This window comes from Zingiber officinale, chromosome 5B, assembly GCF_018446385.1.
Source record: "Zingiber officinale cultivar Zhangliang chromosome 5B, Zo_v1.1, whole genome shotgun sequence".
Taxonomy (NCBI): Eukaryota; Viridiplantae; Streptophyta; class Magnoliopsida; order Zingiberales; family Zingiberaceae; genus Zingiber; species Zingiber officinale.
In genome coordinates, this window is record NC_055995.1 from 124,900,439 (window position 1) to 124,916,893 (window position 16,455).

Genomic DNA, 16,455 nt, shown 5'->3' on the forward strand with positions numbered 1-16,455 from the left:
CTCTCAACAAATTATAAGTACTATTTCTAAGATATACAAAATTAAATTGTTTCTTTTGATATTTTATCTTTTTTTTCTTCTCTTCTCTTCTATTTTTTATAAAACAATTACAAAAATAAACTATTATTATTATTATCAGTTTTCTTATTCTTATTCTTATTATTCGGCAGAATTTTAAAAATCAGAACCATTGTCTCGTAATATTGGAAATCAGATGAGAGTAAACCATCAAGTAACCAAGTATTCAGCGGTATTGTCATATATACAATGGAAGATATCGAATCTCATGAGCAGTTAATTATTTACAACTTGGAGGGTTTGCGCACTTGTAAACAGCAGAAGCTGGTTGTTTGTAGTCAGGTATGCTATTTGGATCGACGAGTCTCACCTCGCCTGGGCTAAAGAACAAATCACTGTGCCTGCATGATGAATAGGAGAAGACCATTATCAGCATGTCTGTGCATCACCAGAATGCCATAATCAAAGAAAGTCTAAGACTATGAGCATAATTAGAATGCGTTCTGAATTAAGTTGCTATTTGTTTACCTTCGCAAATCGAGTCCTATCAAACCGGCTTGCAAAACTGACAAATTGTCTGAATCTGGTGAAACAATAATTATTGTATCTGCAGAATATTGTGTTTCTAATATCGACATGAGTTGTGTTACCCTCACAAATACATCTGCAACACTCTCATTTGGTGTGCCATCCTCAACTGGAGGTGGTTTATTATCAGAAGAAATGTAATCTGATTCATAAACCTGTAAGAACAACTGTCAAGTTAAATGATGAATGCTATAGCAGAAACATCAGGTACCGAAAGGCTATTATATATTCGTTATGTTATCATGCTCATGTTTGCTCTATAGATATAGTTCACTTCATGACAACAAGTGAAGTTAAAAGTTAAAGCTATTTATGGTTGGCTATGTTAATTAATTATCACAAAGTTCAGCATAGAGCAATGACGTTAGTCAACTAGTTTTCCACTTTGGATGACAACCCATTCCGTGCTAAAAGTTAACTGGAAGTATGCTACATAATATAAGATTGTTTACTTATCAATTCATTCTTATTTTCCAAAAAAAAATGACAAAATGTCATGCTGGTTGTCAGCTATGTAATGACAAATCTTTCCTTTTCTTCTCAACTTGATCAAAGAAAATATCTCAAAACACTTGGCTAGTAGTTGTCATAAAATTTATAATACACAGTGTTCATAACTCTTAAATGATGCTGAATATCTGGTCTGGTTTTTTATGTAAACAATGAATAAACAGAGCACATAGCTCATTTAATAAACAGTGTTCTTTTTATACTACCCAAACTGCAAAAGTCAAAGCCGCACGTGCTCTAACAGAGTAAGCGTAAAAAAAGATCACTTTATTCCGAGGATAATCAAGTGAAAGATACTTCCTACTTTCAAACTATCTATTGACTTTCAAGAAACCTCTTCCATTTCCAACAGAAATTAAGTATTCCACTTAACAAACTAAACTAAATGCCCAAATTCAGTATAAGAATCATGAGCCTTAGCAAGAACAGTGAAGGGTCATATTTTTTAGCCAAAAAACATTCATAAAGATTACAAGGATTTGTCAATTACAATACTAATTGCATGCCAACAATTACTAGGAAATAAAACTCAATCACCAATAGAGAGAAAATATAACTCATTTTACTAGTAACACTAGACTTTAGAACATCAATTTAAAATTTCAACAATGCAAACTAATATGCTTATAACTTATGCTACAGCATAAGAAAACCTATCAGTTATTTTCCGTATTCCATAGACATGCATCAAAAAATCCATCAATTACTTTTCATATTTTTGTTGTCTTGCTCCTGAGTCCTGAGTATACTCTGTGCTCTCTTAGGCCATCAGTGTTTTCAAATCCACACTGGGAGTTGAATCAATCAGCATCTCAAGTCCTACTGATCCAACCATATCAAATTGGCCTTTGGTTCCTGATTTAACCAGTCGGTCAAGTCTAGTTTAAGAAACACCCTAAATCATGAATCAAGCCTTATCCAACTTGACAATGCAGTAAAGAACGATCTTCCAAATTTGCAGCAAATACGCTAGAATCTCTTGTGTAAATTCAAGCATCTTTAAAGCATGATTCACTTCAATAAAAACATACAAAAGCACTATGCAGGGAGTAAGATTACAAATTCTCTGTTATTTGGGGTGTTATGCATCAGTTCTTCTCAAATTCTTACTTATTTATGTGTTTTGAGCACAGAAATAGTGAAATACTCAGATTACGTCTAAAACCATATGGAACCCGAGCATTTTAGCAATGGAATTCTTCACGGACCTGAGTAGGAGGATCCAGACTTAAAGCAAAATAGGAAGGAAAAAAAATACTGCAACGGCATAATTTAAAAATTGCATACAATTGTGTATCTGCAATTTCGATTCGGTACCTTATTGATAGAACCTAAACTCCTTCCTTCAAATGCTCCCAGACCTCTAGCATCAAGAAAAGTGTACTCTGGTACGATCCGGCTACATTCAAGGGAGTGAAATCTTCAATTGTCTATTTATTGATAGAGGTTGTCAACAACTGAGATTAACTATTTCCTAAAAGAACATCGAAGTGTATTGAAAAAAATGGACGCAGTATTTTGCACCCAAAAATAATCATCAAACAAGGCAAATAAAAAAATTGTCATTTTCTAGCTTGATTAGAACATATTTATGCTGAAATCAGCAGCATTGTGGCATTTATTTGGGAGATTTAGAGAATGGCTCTATGAAAATTACCAAAAGATGGACCAACCTGCGATCGACGCCGTTGACTGAAGCGATGATTTCAGCAGCTTGATAGGCTCGCTGGGTAATGGAGGGCCAGATCCAGCAACTCGCGTCGCAAGCGCCCAGTCGCTTCAGCTCGAGGGCGGTCTGGGCAGCCTGCCTGGCGCCCTCGACCGAAAGGCCGCTGTCGACGGACGTCTTGGCGACAGGGTTGGTGCGCAGGACGCCGTAGCTCTCGTAGACCGACTCCCCGGCGCGCACGAGGAAGTAGCGGTTGGCTAGGCCGGGAGGGGGCATCCGGAAGAGGCCACGGGCGAGGGCCGGGGAGCGGGGTACGAGGGCGTGATGGAGGAACGGGGTCGTAAGCACGGCAAGGAGGATACGGCGGCGGCGGACGGCGAGGAGGAGGAGCTTCCGGTGATGGTCGGGGCAGTGGTGATCGGATTTGTGGGGACGAGAGGGGAAGGGAGCGGAAGCAGGAGATGCGGTGGAACTGGAAGATGAGGCGCTTAAGCTCAGCATGATCTCCGCAATACTTCTGGATTTGGCTTTGTGTTCGATACGATGCCCCACTTCGTGGCAGATTTGGTAATTAAAGACGAGCGATTTCATAAAATTTTATTTTTTTTTTTTCGTTTTTACGACTAAAGTAAGATATTTTTAAAAATCGGAAAACATATAAAAACTAATGAAATAAAATACATGATAAAAATGAATACTGATAAAGTTTCAAGCATTACAAAGAGAACAATGAGAAGAGATGAGAATCCAATCTTCTCGAACCCCAAGAACAATACAACATCTGGTGCAGTAATCTCAGGTAAACACCGACGACGCCAACAGAGCGACCACGAGAGGCAGCAGCGTGAGCACTTGAACAGAGTTCCCGCTCGAGGAGTCCGAGTCCTGAGTCCTTGTTCCTACGCCTGATGGGGGCGTCAATGGTCTCGCCGGAGAAGCCGTCGGGCTGCTAGCTGCTGGCGGTTTAATCCATGGAACGCCGCAACAAGTTCAGTAATCAGTGATCGTCATGCATCCTAAGAACAGAAGAAACTGATTGAAAAGCTAAAGCGGGAGCGAGCTTACAGTCGCACTGGCTGAGGGGAAGCTGGACGTTGCAAGCGCCGGGGAGGGCCATCGCCAGAGTCTGGTTGATCCCGAGGGAGGGGGCCGCGGACGCGCCGCTGCTGATGATGGTACAGATGCACCGCGGCTCCGATTGCGCCACGGAGGCGAGCTGCGAGCAGCAGGATCTCGAAGGGGCGGAGGCGTTGCCGGTGATGTAGTCCAGGCACGGCGACAAGCTAGCGATGACCGACGAGCAGGAAGACGACTGGGCCTCCGCGCCTGCCGTCAGCACCGACGCCATTGCTGCGATCATAAGGATTGCACGCATAGTTCTAGCTCCGGCCATTCCTGAAGCGGCTGAAACAGAGAAAATGGCTCGTTGAGATTGAATTGGGGAACAGATCCAGAGAGCAGTCTTTTAATGCTGAAACAAGCGTGAAAGCTTAAGCAAGGAACAAAGTGGAAACTGGCTGGCAATTGGCGTAGGTGAGCCACTCTTCCTACTCTCTAACGAACCTCATAGATTTTTCTCTCGTTGACCACCACGGATGTGATGATCCGCCAACTGTCTGAAACTGAATGGGCAGAGTTGTTGGATTAATTAATGGCGATTTTGTAATCGGTATTTGTTTGTATTTTCCATGAAGAAGATTCATGCCATTCCTTTACTTCATTAATTACCTTCAAAATTAGGATCAAGCTTGCATTAGCATTTTCTTTATAACAATATAAAAAGCCTAAAATAAAATCATATGATCAAAAATCGACTACAATAAACCAGCATTTTCTTTTATATTATTTAAACACATTTGTAAAAATTGAGTGGGGTTAATTGATTCACTCCTCGAATATGGTTTAACCTCATGTATTTTGCCCTTTCCAGATCTCCCAGTTTTCTTCTTCCCCACCTGCTTGATCGGTATTGAATGACCCGTACGTAAACAGAGCTCGCGGAGACATGGTAAGTGCTTCTCGATCTATTGGGTTGATTTATCACAGACAAAGAAAAGAAAAGAAAAATGAGCATTTATCGATAAGCTTCCATATTGGTGCATGCATGGTGATTAGGGGACCCCAATGAACGTCATCGTTGTGGGTTCTCATGTGTGGGTGGAGGATCCCAACGTCGCATGGATCGATGGAGAGGTTACTGCGATCACAGATAACAATGCCACCGTCGTCATCACTAATGGCGACGCCACCAAGACTGTACGTCATGCTCTCATCAATGTCCCGAGTTTTATATGAATCCATCGATATATGGAGTTTCTCTCTAATTGTCCTTCTTGATGATGAATTGCATATCGAACATGCTCTAGAATTGTGGATCTAATGAATCATTTTCAAGATCACTTTTTTTTTGAAAAAAAATTCTAGGTCGTGGTTAGTCTGTCAAATGTATACCCTAAAGATACAGAGACTCATCAAGCTGGGGTGGATGATATGACCAAGTTAGCTTATCTCCATGAACCAGGAGTTCTCCACAATCTCTCTACGCGTTACGCACTGAATGAAATATATGTATGTTTCATCTTTCTAATCTACCAGTCAGAAACACAGGTCAAGTGCTGAAGCAATCAATCTTTTACGTTTGACAGACGTACACTGGGAATATTTTGATCGCTGTAAACCCATTCCGGAGGCTTCCACATTTGTATGATCTCGACGTGATGGAGCAGTATAAAGGTGCCGCTTTCGGCGAGCTAAGGCCGCATCTTTTCGCAGTCGCGGATGCTTGCTACAGGTACTCTGCTTTTGGCAGCATGGCATCGAAACCTCAATGGAGGTTAGTAACTCTGTTGAGGTTGTTCCAGGGCAATCATAAATGAACAGGGAAGTCAATCGATTCTGGTTAGTGGAGAGAGTGGAGCTGGTAAAACGGAAACGACCAAGATGCTCATGAGGTATCTAGCTTTCATGGGTGGGAGGTCGTGCACAGAGGGCCGAACAGTAGAACAGCAAGTCTTGGAGGTAAACTATATCTGTCTTCCGCATTCATACAACTACCTGAGAGTGATGGATGAATATTGTATTCTGCAGTCTAATCCAGTGCTCGAAGCATTCGGGAATGCCAAAACAGTGAAAAATAATAACTCAAGGTGAGTAATTAAGTAGATTACTTGTTATATACTAAGCAATTCCATATCGAGCTCGATCTAATGCAGAGAAGAAAAAAACATCTTACAGCCGTTTTGGTAAATTCGTCGAGATTCAATTCGATAAGTATGGAAAGATTTCTGGAGCTGCAATCCGCACATATCTGCTCGAGCGCTCCAGAGTTTGTCAACTATCTGATCCAGAAAGAAACTACCATTGCTTTTACATGCTCTGCGCTGCACCGCCGGAGGTCCTTATTTTCTTCTTCTTCCTCCTTCTGCAAAGCTTATGTTAACTAGAACTCAAGATAATAACTCTATGATTGTCAGGATGCAAAGAAGTTTAAGGTTGCTGACCCAAGAACGTTCCATTATCTAAATCAAACCAACTGCTATGATGTTGCAAATGTGGATGATGCTAGGGAGTACTTGGAGACTAGAAATGCCTTGGATATTGTCGGAATCAATGTGGAAGAACAGGTCAGTTGAGCTTCGTTCGAGTTGATTCTTACTAAACCAAATTGTGGAATTTGAATCTGCATTTGCAGGAAGCCATCTTTCGTGTGGTAGCCGCAATTCTTCACCTGGGAAACATAAACTTCGACAAAGGAAGCGATGTGGATTCATCACAGTTGAAAGATGAGAAATCGTGTAACCATCTTAACACAGCAGCAGAACTGCTAATGTACCATACAGAGACTTTTGTGCATTGTAGATTCTCTCTATGGTTTCATGTTCATTCTTCTTCCATGTGCTACCCCAGGTGCGACGAGAAAACACTTGAGAACTCTCTTTGCAAGCGTTTGATTGTTACACCGGATGGCAATATCACAAAGCCTCTTGATCCAGAAGCTGCTGCATTAAATCGCGATGCCTTAGCGAAGATAGTGTACTCAAGGTTATTTGACTGGTAAGATTTTGCTTAGGTAATTTTCAATTGTTTAGCAAGAAGAACAGAGTTATTATTGATGAAATGTTTGCCAAATATCCTGGCAGGATTGTAGACAAGATCAACAGCTCAATTGGGCAAGATCCATTAGCTAAAAACATAATTGGAGTACTTGATATTTATGGTTTTGAGAGTTTCAAAGTCAATAGGTAAGCTTCTAACCTAGTTTCATGATAGTGAATTTTCATTGTAAATTAATGCTTAATTGACTATGTGATTTTTATGGCAGTTTTGAGCAGCTATGTATAAACTTAACTAATGAGAAATTGCAACAACATTTTAATCAAGTATGTGAAAAAGTGGCTTAGATTCGATGTGTGTGGATTCATAGATGCATCATATTTAACACTGCTTATCATAAAAACTACAGCATGTATTCAAGATGGAGCAAGAAGAGTACACAAAGGAAGAAATAAATTGGAGTTATGTCGACTTTGTGGATAACCAAGATGTTCTGGATCTCATAGAAAAGGTGTAAATAAGCACTATAATAAAGAAACTAGTGATGAAACTGAAAGCTGATGTGTTTTATAACCATTTGTGATTGCAGAAACCTGGAGGCATTATTGCACTACTTGATGAAGCATGGTATATCTGTTTTCAATTCTGTAAAATTCATGCCAAAATAATAATTAAATTCTTCTATCGAATATAAGAGCTACAAGGATAGTACATGAAAAATTCATAATTGTTTGTTTTCCTACTATTTATGGATGGGAATCGACTCATAAAATCTATTGCAGCATGTTTCCAAAATCAACTCATGAAACATTTTCTCAGAAAATGTACCAAACATACAAGAGTCACAAACGTTTTAGCAAGCCAAAGCTTGCTCTCACTGCCTTCACCATCAATCACTATGCTGGAGATGTAAGTAAAAGAAGTTCAAAATTATTAAAACTAAACTGAATTATCTATATTTGGAAACAACAGCATGAGTTGGTTGTTAAACAGGTTACATACCTATCTGATCAGTTCCTCGACAAGAACAAAGATTATGTTGTTGTGGAGCATCAAGCTCTACTAAATGCTTCGAAATGCCCTTTTGTAGCAAATCTCTTTCCTCCGATTGCTGAGGAAACTTCAAAGCAGTCCAAATTCTCCTCCATAGGTACTCGTTTCAAGGTATGAACTAAAATGAATATTATCTATTGCTTCTTCAATTAGGCAATAATTCTTTGGGTGAAATTTGCAGCAACAACTCCAAGCCCTCATGGAATCTCTGAACACGACGGAGCCACATTATATCAGATGTGTGAAGCCCAATGCAGTGCTACAACCGGGCATCTTCGAAAATGACAATGTCCTAAACCAACTGAGATGTGGGGTTAGTGAAACATTAATACATGGATTGAAATGCCATCAATTCCTGTTTCACACATTCTCTTCACTTGTAGGGTGTACTGGAGGCAATCCGTATTAGCTGTGCTGGATATCCAACAAAAAGGACATTTGATGAATTTGTCGATCGGTTTGGAATTCTCGCACCGGATCTTGTAGACGGGTATTTGATATCTTTATAAGTTTCTAATAGAGTGACGAACCAGGGGTTCAGGTTTTGAATCTGATCATTGCATACTGAATTATGCAGTGCTGATGAAAAAGCTACTTGTGCAGCTATATGTAACAGAATGGGCTTAAAAGGCTATCAGGTCGAAAGAAACACAAACAAAGAAATTTTTTCACTATAAATACAAACTTTCTTTTTGAAAGTAAATTTCCTAATCTGAACACCATTGTTAAATTTGGTTACTAGTTAGGAAAGGCAAAGGTATTTCTGAGAGCAGGCCAGATGGCTGAGTTAGATGCCCGTCGAATGGAAGTCTTAGCTAATGCTACAAAACTAATACAGAGACAGATTCGCACACATCTTACAAGAAAGGAATTCATCAAAAAGCGAAAAGCTTCAATTCAAATTCAAAAAATCTGGAGAGGTTCCCATCGATACTTATTTACAGACTAGTAAGTTATATCTACAGATAGTTGAGGTATTTTCCCCTTACCTTGCAGCTTTTCTTGCACGAAAGTTGTATGGAAGCATGCGAAGAGAAGCTGCCTCAATCTGCATACAAAAACACACACGTTCTCACGCTGCTAGAAAAAGATATACAAAATTGCAGTCATCTGCATTAATAATACAAACAGGACTCAGAGCCATGGCTGCTCGTAGTGACTATCAATACAAGAGGAGAACCAATGCTGCTGTAGTCATACAAGTATGTAGATATCTACAAGAAGAGATTCTGACTTTTTTGTTAATAAGTATTGAAAATTTGTTTTAAAAGTCTAAACTATGGCTATTGTGTCCTGCAGACTCATTGGCGTTTTTATAAAGCTCGTTCAGCATATAATGTGCAAAAGAAGGCAACTTTGATATTTCAGTGCATCTGGAGAGGTCGGCTTGGCAGAAAGGAACTTCGAAAGCTAAGAATGGTATGCTGATCTTATTCATACTCGTGCTCAGATATTTTTGGATTTTATTGGAAGGGAAGTAAAAGTACTTGAAAAATATATATATGTGTTTAGGCTGCAAGAGAGACAGGAGCATTAAGAGAAGCAAAAGACAAGCTAGAAAAGAAAGTTGAAGAACTCACTTGGAGATTAGAAGTTGAAAAGCATATGAGGGTACATTCTCATCTTAAACAGACAATATATGTAGTGTCCTAGCAATCATCAAAAATAAAGATGAACTTGCAATTTGTAATGCAGAATGAACTCGAACAAGCCAAAGGGCAAGAAATTGCAAAGTTGCAAACTGCACTAGAAGAAATGCAAGAAAAGCTTGATGAAGCCCACAAAACAATCATTTGTGAAAAAGAAGCTGCTAGAATAGTAATAGAACAAGCACCAACAATTGATAATGAGATCCCAGATATGGACAACGCAACATTAGTGTTGTTGACAAGCCACAATAAACAGTTAGAGGTAAAAAAGGCATGATATATTTTATAATATTGTAACAGGACTAGATATTTATCATGAGCCAACCGATTAGCTCATCCAAGTCAAAGAATGCCAAATGGAACAACACACAGAATTTGCTTATTGTTAAAGGTTAACTTACAGGATGAAGTAAGGCAATTAACAATATTCAAGGACAAGGCTGACGAGTTTGAATTGAAACATGCTGAGGCTCAGAAAAAGGTAGAAGCATTGCTCAAAGACAAAGAAGAACACAGCTCAAAAATCAGTCAATTGCAAGAACTGATAGAGAGGTAACGCATGATGTTTGTCTTCTCATTTAGCTTTTGTTGGATTTTAACAAATATGAATACATCAAACAAGAAAATTAAATTTTGCCAGAAATATCTAAATATATATTTAATTGTGCAGACTTGAAATGAACTTGTCTGGCCTAGAATCTGAAAACAAGGTCCTAAGACAGCAAGCTCTAGTTATTTCTACAAATGAAGATTTCTCAGAGCAAGTCAAAAGGTATTAACTGAAAGGGAAGACGATATGTCTATATTACAAACATATATTTTTTATTGGCAGATGACTTCCCAAAGAGGTTGGTTATGTGTAGAAATATAATTCTTTTTCAGCCTTGAAACCAAAACCAACACATCGGAGTCAGAAAATCAGTTGCTCCAAAATGAGGGTGGGGTAGTTCTTCAGTCAAATAACATCTCTGAGTCGGTTGAGCCATCAACAATCAAGGTAATCACAGCAACATAAAGATATAAAATTATGCTAATCCATTGAGAATCATATAGTGTTTTAATGCTGCAGGGACTGGACAACAAAGATATTGATGAAGAACCAAAGACAAGAAGAAAGGTTTGTCAGAGTGCTGTCAAATACTTGAATGCTCCCTTTACATGAAGATACCAAAATGAAATATAGTGCAGAAAAATTCACCAACATAAGCTAAATTGCAGGAGCCAACATCTACATTTCTTGCACCAATTTTAAGGAAACAGAAGTCTCTAAGTGATCGGCAACAAGTATGTACTTCAAATCTCAAACTTAGTAATATATCATAAAATGAAAATTCCTCAACATCATGTAATCGAAAAGTAAATTTTTGCAAGATGCTGAACAAATAAAAATGTCAGATTAACTCATCAAAATCATAATGTAATATACCACTTCTAAAAGGAAGTCACACATAAATGCCTACCATTCCTTGTTCCTATAGAAACAAAGGCACAGGTTGGTATAAGAATTATTTTGCATGTATGGCTTATTTGATAAGTTGGGAGGGTTCGTTTTCCCATATTAGAACTTGTTCCTATAGAAACAAAGGCACAGGTTGGCAAAAGAATGATTTTGCATGTATGGCTGAGATGATAAGTTGGGAGGGCTCCTTTTCCTATATTAGAACAGTAAAATTCGTGGATGCCACCCTATAAAATAATTCCTTTCAGGAATTCATTAAATAGTCCATTTCTAAATTCATCATCACATTATTCTTTTTCTGCAGGAAAATCATGAAGCACTTATGAAATGCCTAGTGGAATATAAAAGGTTTGAGAATAAGACACCTTCTGTAGCATGCGTTGTCTACAAATCACTGGTTCATTGGCATTCATTTGAAGCAGAGAAGACATACATATTTGACAGGATCATACGAACAATCAGGTCATCTATTGAGGTTGCTAGCTGACTTATTGTTTGAAATTTCATGAATCTCTTCATTTCTGTCAGTTAACATACTCTAATTTCAATATGTGACTAAATCTTAAGGTTTCTATGCACAGAACCAGAAGAATATCGGTGACCTCGCATATTGGCTTTCAACAACCTCCACCCTTCTATTTCTTTTGCAAAAAAATCTTAAAGCAAGTAATGCGTCAGTTACTGGATCGCATCGCAGTCGAGCAACAGCAGAAACATTGTTCAGTAGAATGGCAAGAGTAAGTTACTTGATCTAGTAATTGGTTATTTTCCAACAATAGTGGTAAACAGTGTAGGATAAAATAGAAGTTTGATTTTCCTTTTCAGTAAAAAAATCTTATTGTCCAAACCAGCAGTATATACTCTTGTATATCCAAACTTTCCAAAATTGTTGGATCAGAATTAGATACATGTCATACTTTCTATCATCCTTTTACCATTAAACAACTAACCGTCGATGAAGGATATGTGATCAAATTCTCAATGTTTGTTTTATTCAAACAATTTCTACATACCGATGGGTAAAATATATTTTCAGAATGCCCGTTCATCTTCATCTATATTGGGCATTTCGAGTGGATACAGTGGACTGCTACCTAAATCAGAAGGCCCATCAAGGATAGAAGCCAAATACCCAGCACTACTTTTCAAGCAACAACTAACAGCTTATGTTGAGAAGATATATGGAATGATACGGGACAGTTTGAAGAAAGAGATTAGTCCATCATTAACCATGTGCATACAGGTTTGACTACATGAATAATAGTGGCGACTAACATTTATTTAGGTTCTGAGGTTTATAAGAATTCTTAACCACAGGCACCAAGGTTTGCTAGAGCTAGATCAATTAGGGGAGCATCTAAGAGCATTCTTTCCAATATTGTAGCAAAGCAAGCATCAAGCGTTCATTGGCAAAGTGTTGTCCACAGTTTGGATTGTGTTTTGAATATTTTTAATGAAAATTATGTAAGCTGGCTTTTATTTTTTAATGTCTTACCAAATAAATCTTACTGCATATATGAGTATCACAATTTAAAACATGTAAATACATCATTCATCTTCATAGTCTAATTTTTTTCAGGTGCCTCCTATGATAATAAGGAAGACTTTCAGCCAAGTGTTTGCATTCGTAAATGTACAATTATTTAATAGGTATGCCTTTTCTAAATCTTTTATTAAGAACTTGGATTTTGCATTTTATACACGTGTGCTGCAATTGACATACAGCTTACTCCTCCGGCGAGAATGTTGTTCATTTAGCAATGCAGAATTTGTCAAGGCTGGCTTGCAAGAGTTGGAACAATGGTGCACTAGAACAACAGAACAGGTCAGTTATTTATAAAGATCACATACTTAATACTGTCATAAATGGGCACAGAAGAATAATGGTAGACTACTAACAAGCCTGCCAATATCAATTTCTACTAGCAGTTTACTGGGACATCATGGGATGAACTCCAACATATAAGACAAGCAGTTGGATTTCTAGTAAGTGCATTACTTGTCATTCTCAAACCTCAACTATAGTATAAGTTCATCGCAGTTGACCTAAACACATAGATTGCAAACAGGTTTTGCATCAGAAGTCCCAAAAGTCCTTGGAAGATATTAGAGATGAAATTTGCCCAGTAAGCCAGACACTGAATTCTATAAAAAATAACATATTTTCAAGATGTAACCCAATCAATTTGATTCCAGGTCTTGAGCATTCCTCAAATTTATAGGATCGGCACAATGTTTTGGGATGACAAATATGGCACGCAAGGATTACCCCAAGACGTGAGTATAATTAACCTACTGATTCCCCTCATGAACTTTTCCTTTGCTTATACTAATCAAAAGAAAAGGAAAGTCCAGATTTTAATCTACTGGGTAAGTGTTATTGTTATATCACACCAAATGAACTATCATGAAACATACACACGCACACGCAAAAAAAAGGGGCATTTGTTCGCATCTTACCAACCTCATCCTGGTATTCATGTTTACCAAATCCTGCCCCTTATATAAATTTTTTCAATTACCTTTGTTTTCAAGTTCTTTCCACAATCTAAATGCAAGCATATATAAAAATCAAATTACAGTATGCTTTTTGAGATATTTGAATTCTTTTCAACCTAAAATCTCTTATGTCTTACTTCTGTATAAACTTGAGGTTCAACTTGTTTAATATCATATTTTGGGGTTAGGGGGTGTTCAATATCTCGAGTTTGTAAAAAAAAAAGATATTAGGGTGCTAGAGATCCCAAAACGGTTATCATAAGATCAAATATTTAATTTATTTTTGTCTACAAACCATGCTGCAGATTGATTTCCAACTTAGCTTACCAACCATTTTGTATTATTGTTCATCATGCAAGTTAATTTGCAATAACTTATGAGGTCAAGCCCAAATTCTATGTAAATTAGATGTGTGAGACCCTCCCTATTGATCATTTTAGATGAGAAGGATCTTAAATATCTAGTCTTTCTCCGGAAATCTTGACTCAAACTAATTTGCATATTATCTTTTGTATCAAATTTCATGCTTATATAAAAGTAAGCTGTACGAGACCATCTTAGATTGGAATGAACTTATATATTTAAAAACCATGCAAATTTTAGATTTCACTCATTTTTCACCATGCAAGCATCAGCTTGCAGGGTCAAATCTCAATTCTATGTAAAACTAAAATGTAAGGAATGCTTAATGAATCTTAGGTTGAAAGGAACTCAAATATCCAATTTTATATAGAAACCACACGATAGATTGATTTACAATCCAACTTTCATTTGAGTTTGGAGAGAATTTAAAAATCAAAGGTAAGAGGAGAAAAATCTATAGAGAACTTGATTTGGTAAACAAGAAGAATACTAGTTCGATCAAAATCAAAATCAAATATAAGAGGCATGAATTGATAAAATGCCCCGAATTCTTTTCCCCACCGCTCGAACTTCATGGTTAAATTTCAGGTCATTTCCGAAATGAGAACCACAGTGACAGATGAGACGAGCAACAACACACCAAACAATTGTTTCTTGCTGGATGATGATTCGAGGTAAGCAAAGTACACATAACTCTCCCTGGATGTTCTAAAACAAGGGTTTTCACATGGAGTAAACATGACGGGGCTGAGTATATTTAACTGTTTGTAGCATACCGTTCTCTTTGGGCGACATATTGCGACTTGGCTTCGAAGTCAACCTTGACGAAGTGGAGCTGCCGCCCCATCTCCAGCAGAACTCCGAGTTCCATTTCCTGTTGCAACGCCACTCCAAAGATTGAGGAGCTGCCTTTTCTTTTTTGTTATTTTTCTGTTCTTTAAAAAAAAACAACAACAAAGGATGGAAGCAATGTTTTTGGTGTTAAAAAAAAAAACATTCTTTATTCATTGTTTATTTTATTATTGGAAACCACACTTCACGAGATGTTTGAGGGATTTTGGAACCAATTGTCATGTACAAATACAGAGAAGCGTATGATGATCGTTTGTGGAATAAAATTTTACGATAATGGAGGCATTATTCAGTAACCATGGATTCTATTTTACTTAGCATGTAGATTTAGGTGAGTTTTAATCTCTTTCTTTCTTTGACGATGAGTTCATCCAAAGTAACTTCACAGATGAACCTGAAATTCCAAGGTCATAAGGATCAAATCTAACATCAACCTTTATATTACAGTGGCATGAAATGAAGCCTGTAGGTTCTTGTCTTAAAGGTTTGGGTTGTGGATGCACTGTGACCCTCTCCAAATGCCTCCAGGAGCCACAACGAGAGGTCTCAGCTTAGCAGATGGTCCGACACAAACGTATGCATAGTTACCATACCAGTCATGCTCTGATCCTGGACTGTACATATATACCTCTTCCAATCCACTCCTCCGTATCACAACTGAGTTTCTTCTTCCCTGAATCATCACAGAAGAAATATCCCAAGTCAAGCTTAAAATCAAGATGTCAATGTAAATCCAATCCAAATGGGAGATGATTACCCTATCAATGATTGTGAACTGCCTTGGTGCACTGGTGTATATTCTACTCATCTTCTCTGTCATGTGTGCATAATCATCATCTTCCTCTCCCTCCGATTCCTCTGTACTGGAGCCTTCTTCCTCTTCTTTCTCATTCGGCGTCCACAAAGAAGGCGGAATGATGCTGAACTCTGATGATATCGGCTTCTTGCTGTGGTAATTTGAGCCTTGCAGCCCAACTGCATAGGTTGCGTCAGGTGTGCTCACCTTCAAGTGGCTGATGAAGGAGCCCGACATTTCGATCGCCGACGACGACTTTGTGTTAGCGACGATCAGTTCGGAGCTAATAGAGTCCTGATCGAGTGTCACCAAGAATTTGGCTTCGACCATGCTGTGTGGAGAAAGTGATAGCAACTCCACCTGGAGTCATGCAGCGGAGATCATTAGATGCATACGTTCAGGATGATAAGAACTGCACATGAGAATATCATTGCATGCCTGAATGGAATTTTCCGGGCTCCCTCTGACACTTTGAAGAGACCAGTGGTTGGAAGACCATGGAATCGACGAGCATCCATCTGCATGGATCTTGAAATCCATGGAGGCTCCTCCTCGAACCACTGCCTCCCCTGCCTCTCCCTCCGAAACAGTAGTGTGCAGCACTTCGAAGGTGGCACCGTGCCACATGATGGGCTTGTAAGACGTGACGAGACCACTGGGCAGCATGAGAGTGGCCACGCTACCGTTCTCCATGACCATCTTGACGGCGCAGCTGTCGCCGACGCCCTGGAAGCTCACGCCGTGGCCGCTGAACTCCGTCTCCAAGTAGTCCACGTTGATTGGTAGGGAGATGGAGGTCATGGCTAGCACGGAGAGCTGCCTCCTGTGAGAAATAGAGGCAGATTTGTGGGAGGCCTTGAGGTGCTTCAGATTTACGAGGGGGAGAGGACTTGGAGTGGAGAAGATGGAAACAGTGACAGCCATTGCTAAAGCTTCGATTAAGCGG

At 38.7% G+C, this 16,455-nt stretch overlaps 4 protein-coding genes across 7 annotated transcripts; 1 reads left to right on the forward strand and 3 right to left on the reverse strand.

The window, feature by feature from the left end:
* Positions 1–201: 201 nt before the first annotated feature.
* Positions 202–3,332, reverse strand: LOC121985794. Its single transcript, XM_042539441.1, has 4 exons — positions 2,790–3,332; positions 2,434–2,515; positions 547–761; positions 202–419 (listed from the first exon to the last, which is right to left on the reverse strand). Exons 1-4 carry the CDS (start codon positions 3,284–3,286, stop codon positions 299–301), a joined length of 915 nt encoding a protein of 304 aa, XP_042395375.1. The 5' UTR covers positions 3,287–3,332; the 3' UTR covers positions 202–298.
* A 118-nt stretch (positions 3,333–3,450) lies between these two features.
* On the reverse strand, positions 3,451–4,178 carry LOC121985795 (non-specific lipid transfer protein GPI-anchored 15-like). Of its 2 annotated transcripts, none has more exons than XM_042539443.1 (2): positions 3,851–4,178; positions 3,451–3,738 (listed from the first exon to the last, which is right to left on the reverse strand). In XM_042539443.1, exons 1-2 carry the CDS (start codon positions 4,176–4,178, stop codon positions 3,581–3,583), a joined length of 486 nt encoding a protein of 161 aa, XP_042395377.1. In that variant the 3' UTR covers positions 3,451–3,580. The 2 variants fall into 2 exon arrangements, with proteins under 2 accessions (XP_042395377.1, XP_042395376.1); XM_042539442.1 differs by having other exon boundaries at positions 3,451–3,741.
* Position 4,179: 1 nt separating this feature from the next.
* LOC121985791 (myosin-12-like) lies at positions 4,180–15,074 on the forward strand. Of its 2 annotated transcripts, XM_042539435.1 has the most exons (41): positions 4,180–4,318; positions 4,716–4,793; positions 4,901–5,041; positions 5,210–5,353; positions 5,431–5,576; positions 5,647–5,803; positions 5,873–5,931; positions 6,020–6,179; positions 6,259–6,408; positions 6,477–6,613; positions 6,692–6,838; positions 6,925–7,026; positions 7,107–7,164; positions 7,248–7,349; positions 7,428–7,465; positions 7,621–7,747; positions 7,832–8,002; positions 8,073–8,204; positions 8,275–8,381; positions 8,469–8,529; positions 8,634–8,811; positions 8,888–9,093; positions 9,191–9,310; positions 9,404–9,502; positions 9,587–9,802; positions 9,944–10,092; positions 10,211–10,312; positions 10,423–10,537; positions 10,610–10,657; positions 10,759–10,824; positions 11,304–11,474; positions 11,581–11,736; positions 12,036–12,242; positions 12,317–12,463; positions 12,579–12,649; positions 12,725–12,824; positions 12,929–12,985; positions 13,069–13,125; positions 13,196–13,276; positions 14,450–14,535; positions 14,633–15,074. In XM_042539435.1, exons 2-41 carry the CDS (start codon positions 4,791–4,793, stop codon positions 14,760–14,762), a joined length of 4,704 nt encoding a protein of 1,567 aa, XP_042395369.1. In that variant the 5' UTR covers positions 4,180–4,318; positions 4,716–4,790; the 3' UTR covers positions 14,763–15,074. The 2 variants fall into 2 exon arrangements, with proteins under 2 accessions (XP_042395369.1, XP_042395368.1); XM_042539434.1 differs by having other exon boundaries at positions 6,477–6,838.
* LOC121985793 (protein NDH-DEPENDENT CYCLIC ELECTRON FLOW 5-like) lies at positions 8,903–16,440 on the reverse strand. 2 transcript variants are annotated; one of them, XR_006113267.1, is made up of 5 exons: positions 15,948–16,440; positions 15,471–15,869; positions 15,148–15,386; positions 14,638–14,735; positions 8,903–8,939 (listed from the first exon to the last, which is right to left on the reverse strand). XR_006113267.1 is itself a non-coding variant. In XM_042539440.1 (3 exons), the coding sequence occupies exons 1-3, from the start codon at positions 16,431–16,433 to the stop codon at positions 15,192–15,194; spliced, it is 1,080 nt and encodes a 359-aa protein (XP_042395374.1). In that variant the 5' UTR covers positions 16,434–16,440; the 3' UTR covers positions 15,081–15,191. The 2 variants fall into 2 exon arrangements, 1 of the variants encoding a protein (XP_042395374.1); XM_042539440.1 differs by lacking the exons at positions 8,903–8,939; positions 14,638–14,735 and having other exon boundaries at positions 15,081–15,386.
* Between the last annotated feature and the right edge of the window lie 15 nt (positions 16,441–16,455).

What these genes read in the sequence shown, in the direction of transcription:
- LOC121985793 (XM_042539440.1), bottom strand. Translation starts at nt 16,433, where the DNA reads ATGGCTGTCACTGTTTCCATCTTCTCCACTCCAAGTCCTCTCCCCCTC. An exon ending in GCCCGGAAAATTCCATTCAG is followed by an intron (nt 15,870 to 15,947) that starts GCATGCAATGAT and finishes GCATGACTCCAG; the next exon opens with GTGGAGTTGCTATCACTTTC. An exon ending in AGTTCACAATCATTGATAGG is followed by an intron (nt 15,387 to 15,470) that starts GTAATCATCTCC and finishes GTGATGATTCAG; the next exon opens with GGAAGAAGAAACTCAGTTGT.
- LOC121985795 (XM_042539442.1), bottom strand. Translation starts at nt 4,178, where the DNA reads ATGGCCGGAGCTAGAACTATGCGTGCAATCCTTATGATCGCAGCAATG. An exon ending in TCCCCTCAGCCAGTGCGACT is followed by an intron (nt 3,742 to 3,850) that starts GTAAGCTCGCTC and finishes TTAAACCGCCAG; the next exon opens with CAGCTAGCAGCCCGACGGCT.
- LOC121985794 (XM_042539441.1), bottom strand. Translation starts at nt 3,286, where the DNA reads ATGCTGAGCTTAAGCGCCTCATCTTCCAGTTCCACCGCATCTCCTGCT. An exon ending in GTCAACGGCGTCGATCGCAG is followed by an intron (nt 2,516 to 2,789) that starts GTTGGTCCATCT and finishes CCTTGAATGTAG; the next exon opens with CCGGATCGTACCAGAGTACA. An exon ending in ATAGGACTCGATTTGCGAAG is followed by an intron (nt 420 to 546) that starts GTAAACAAATAG and finishes TTCATCATGCAG; the next exon opens with GCACAGTGATTTGTTCTTTA.
- LOC121985791 (XM_042539434.1), top strand. An exon ending in GCCACAATAAACAGTTAGAG is followed by an intron (nt 9,803 to 9,943) that starts GTAAAAAAGGCA and finishes GTTAACTTACAG; the next exon opens with GATGAAGTAAGGCAATTAAC. An exon ending in TGTTCAGTAGAATGGCAAGA is followed by an intron (nt 11,737 to 12,035) that starts GTAAGTTACTTG and finishes ATATATTTTCAG; the next exon opens with AATGCCCGTTCATCTTCATC.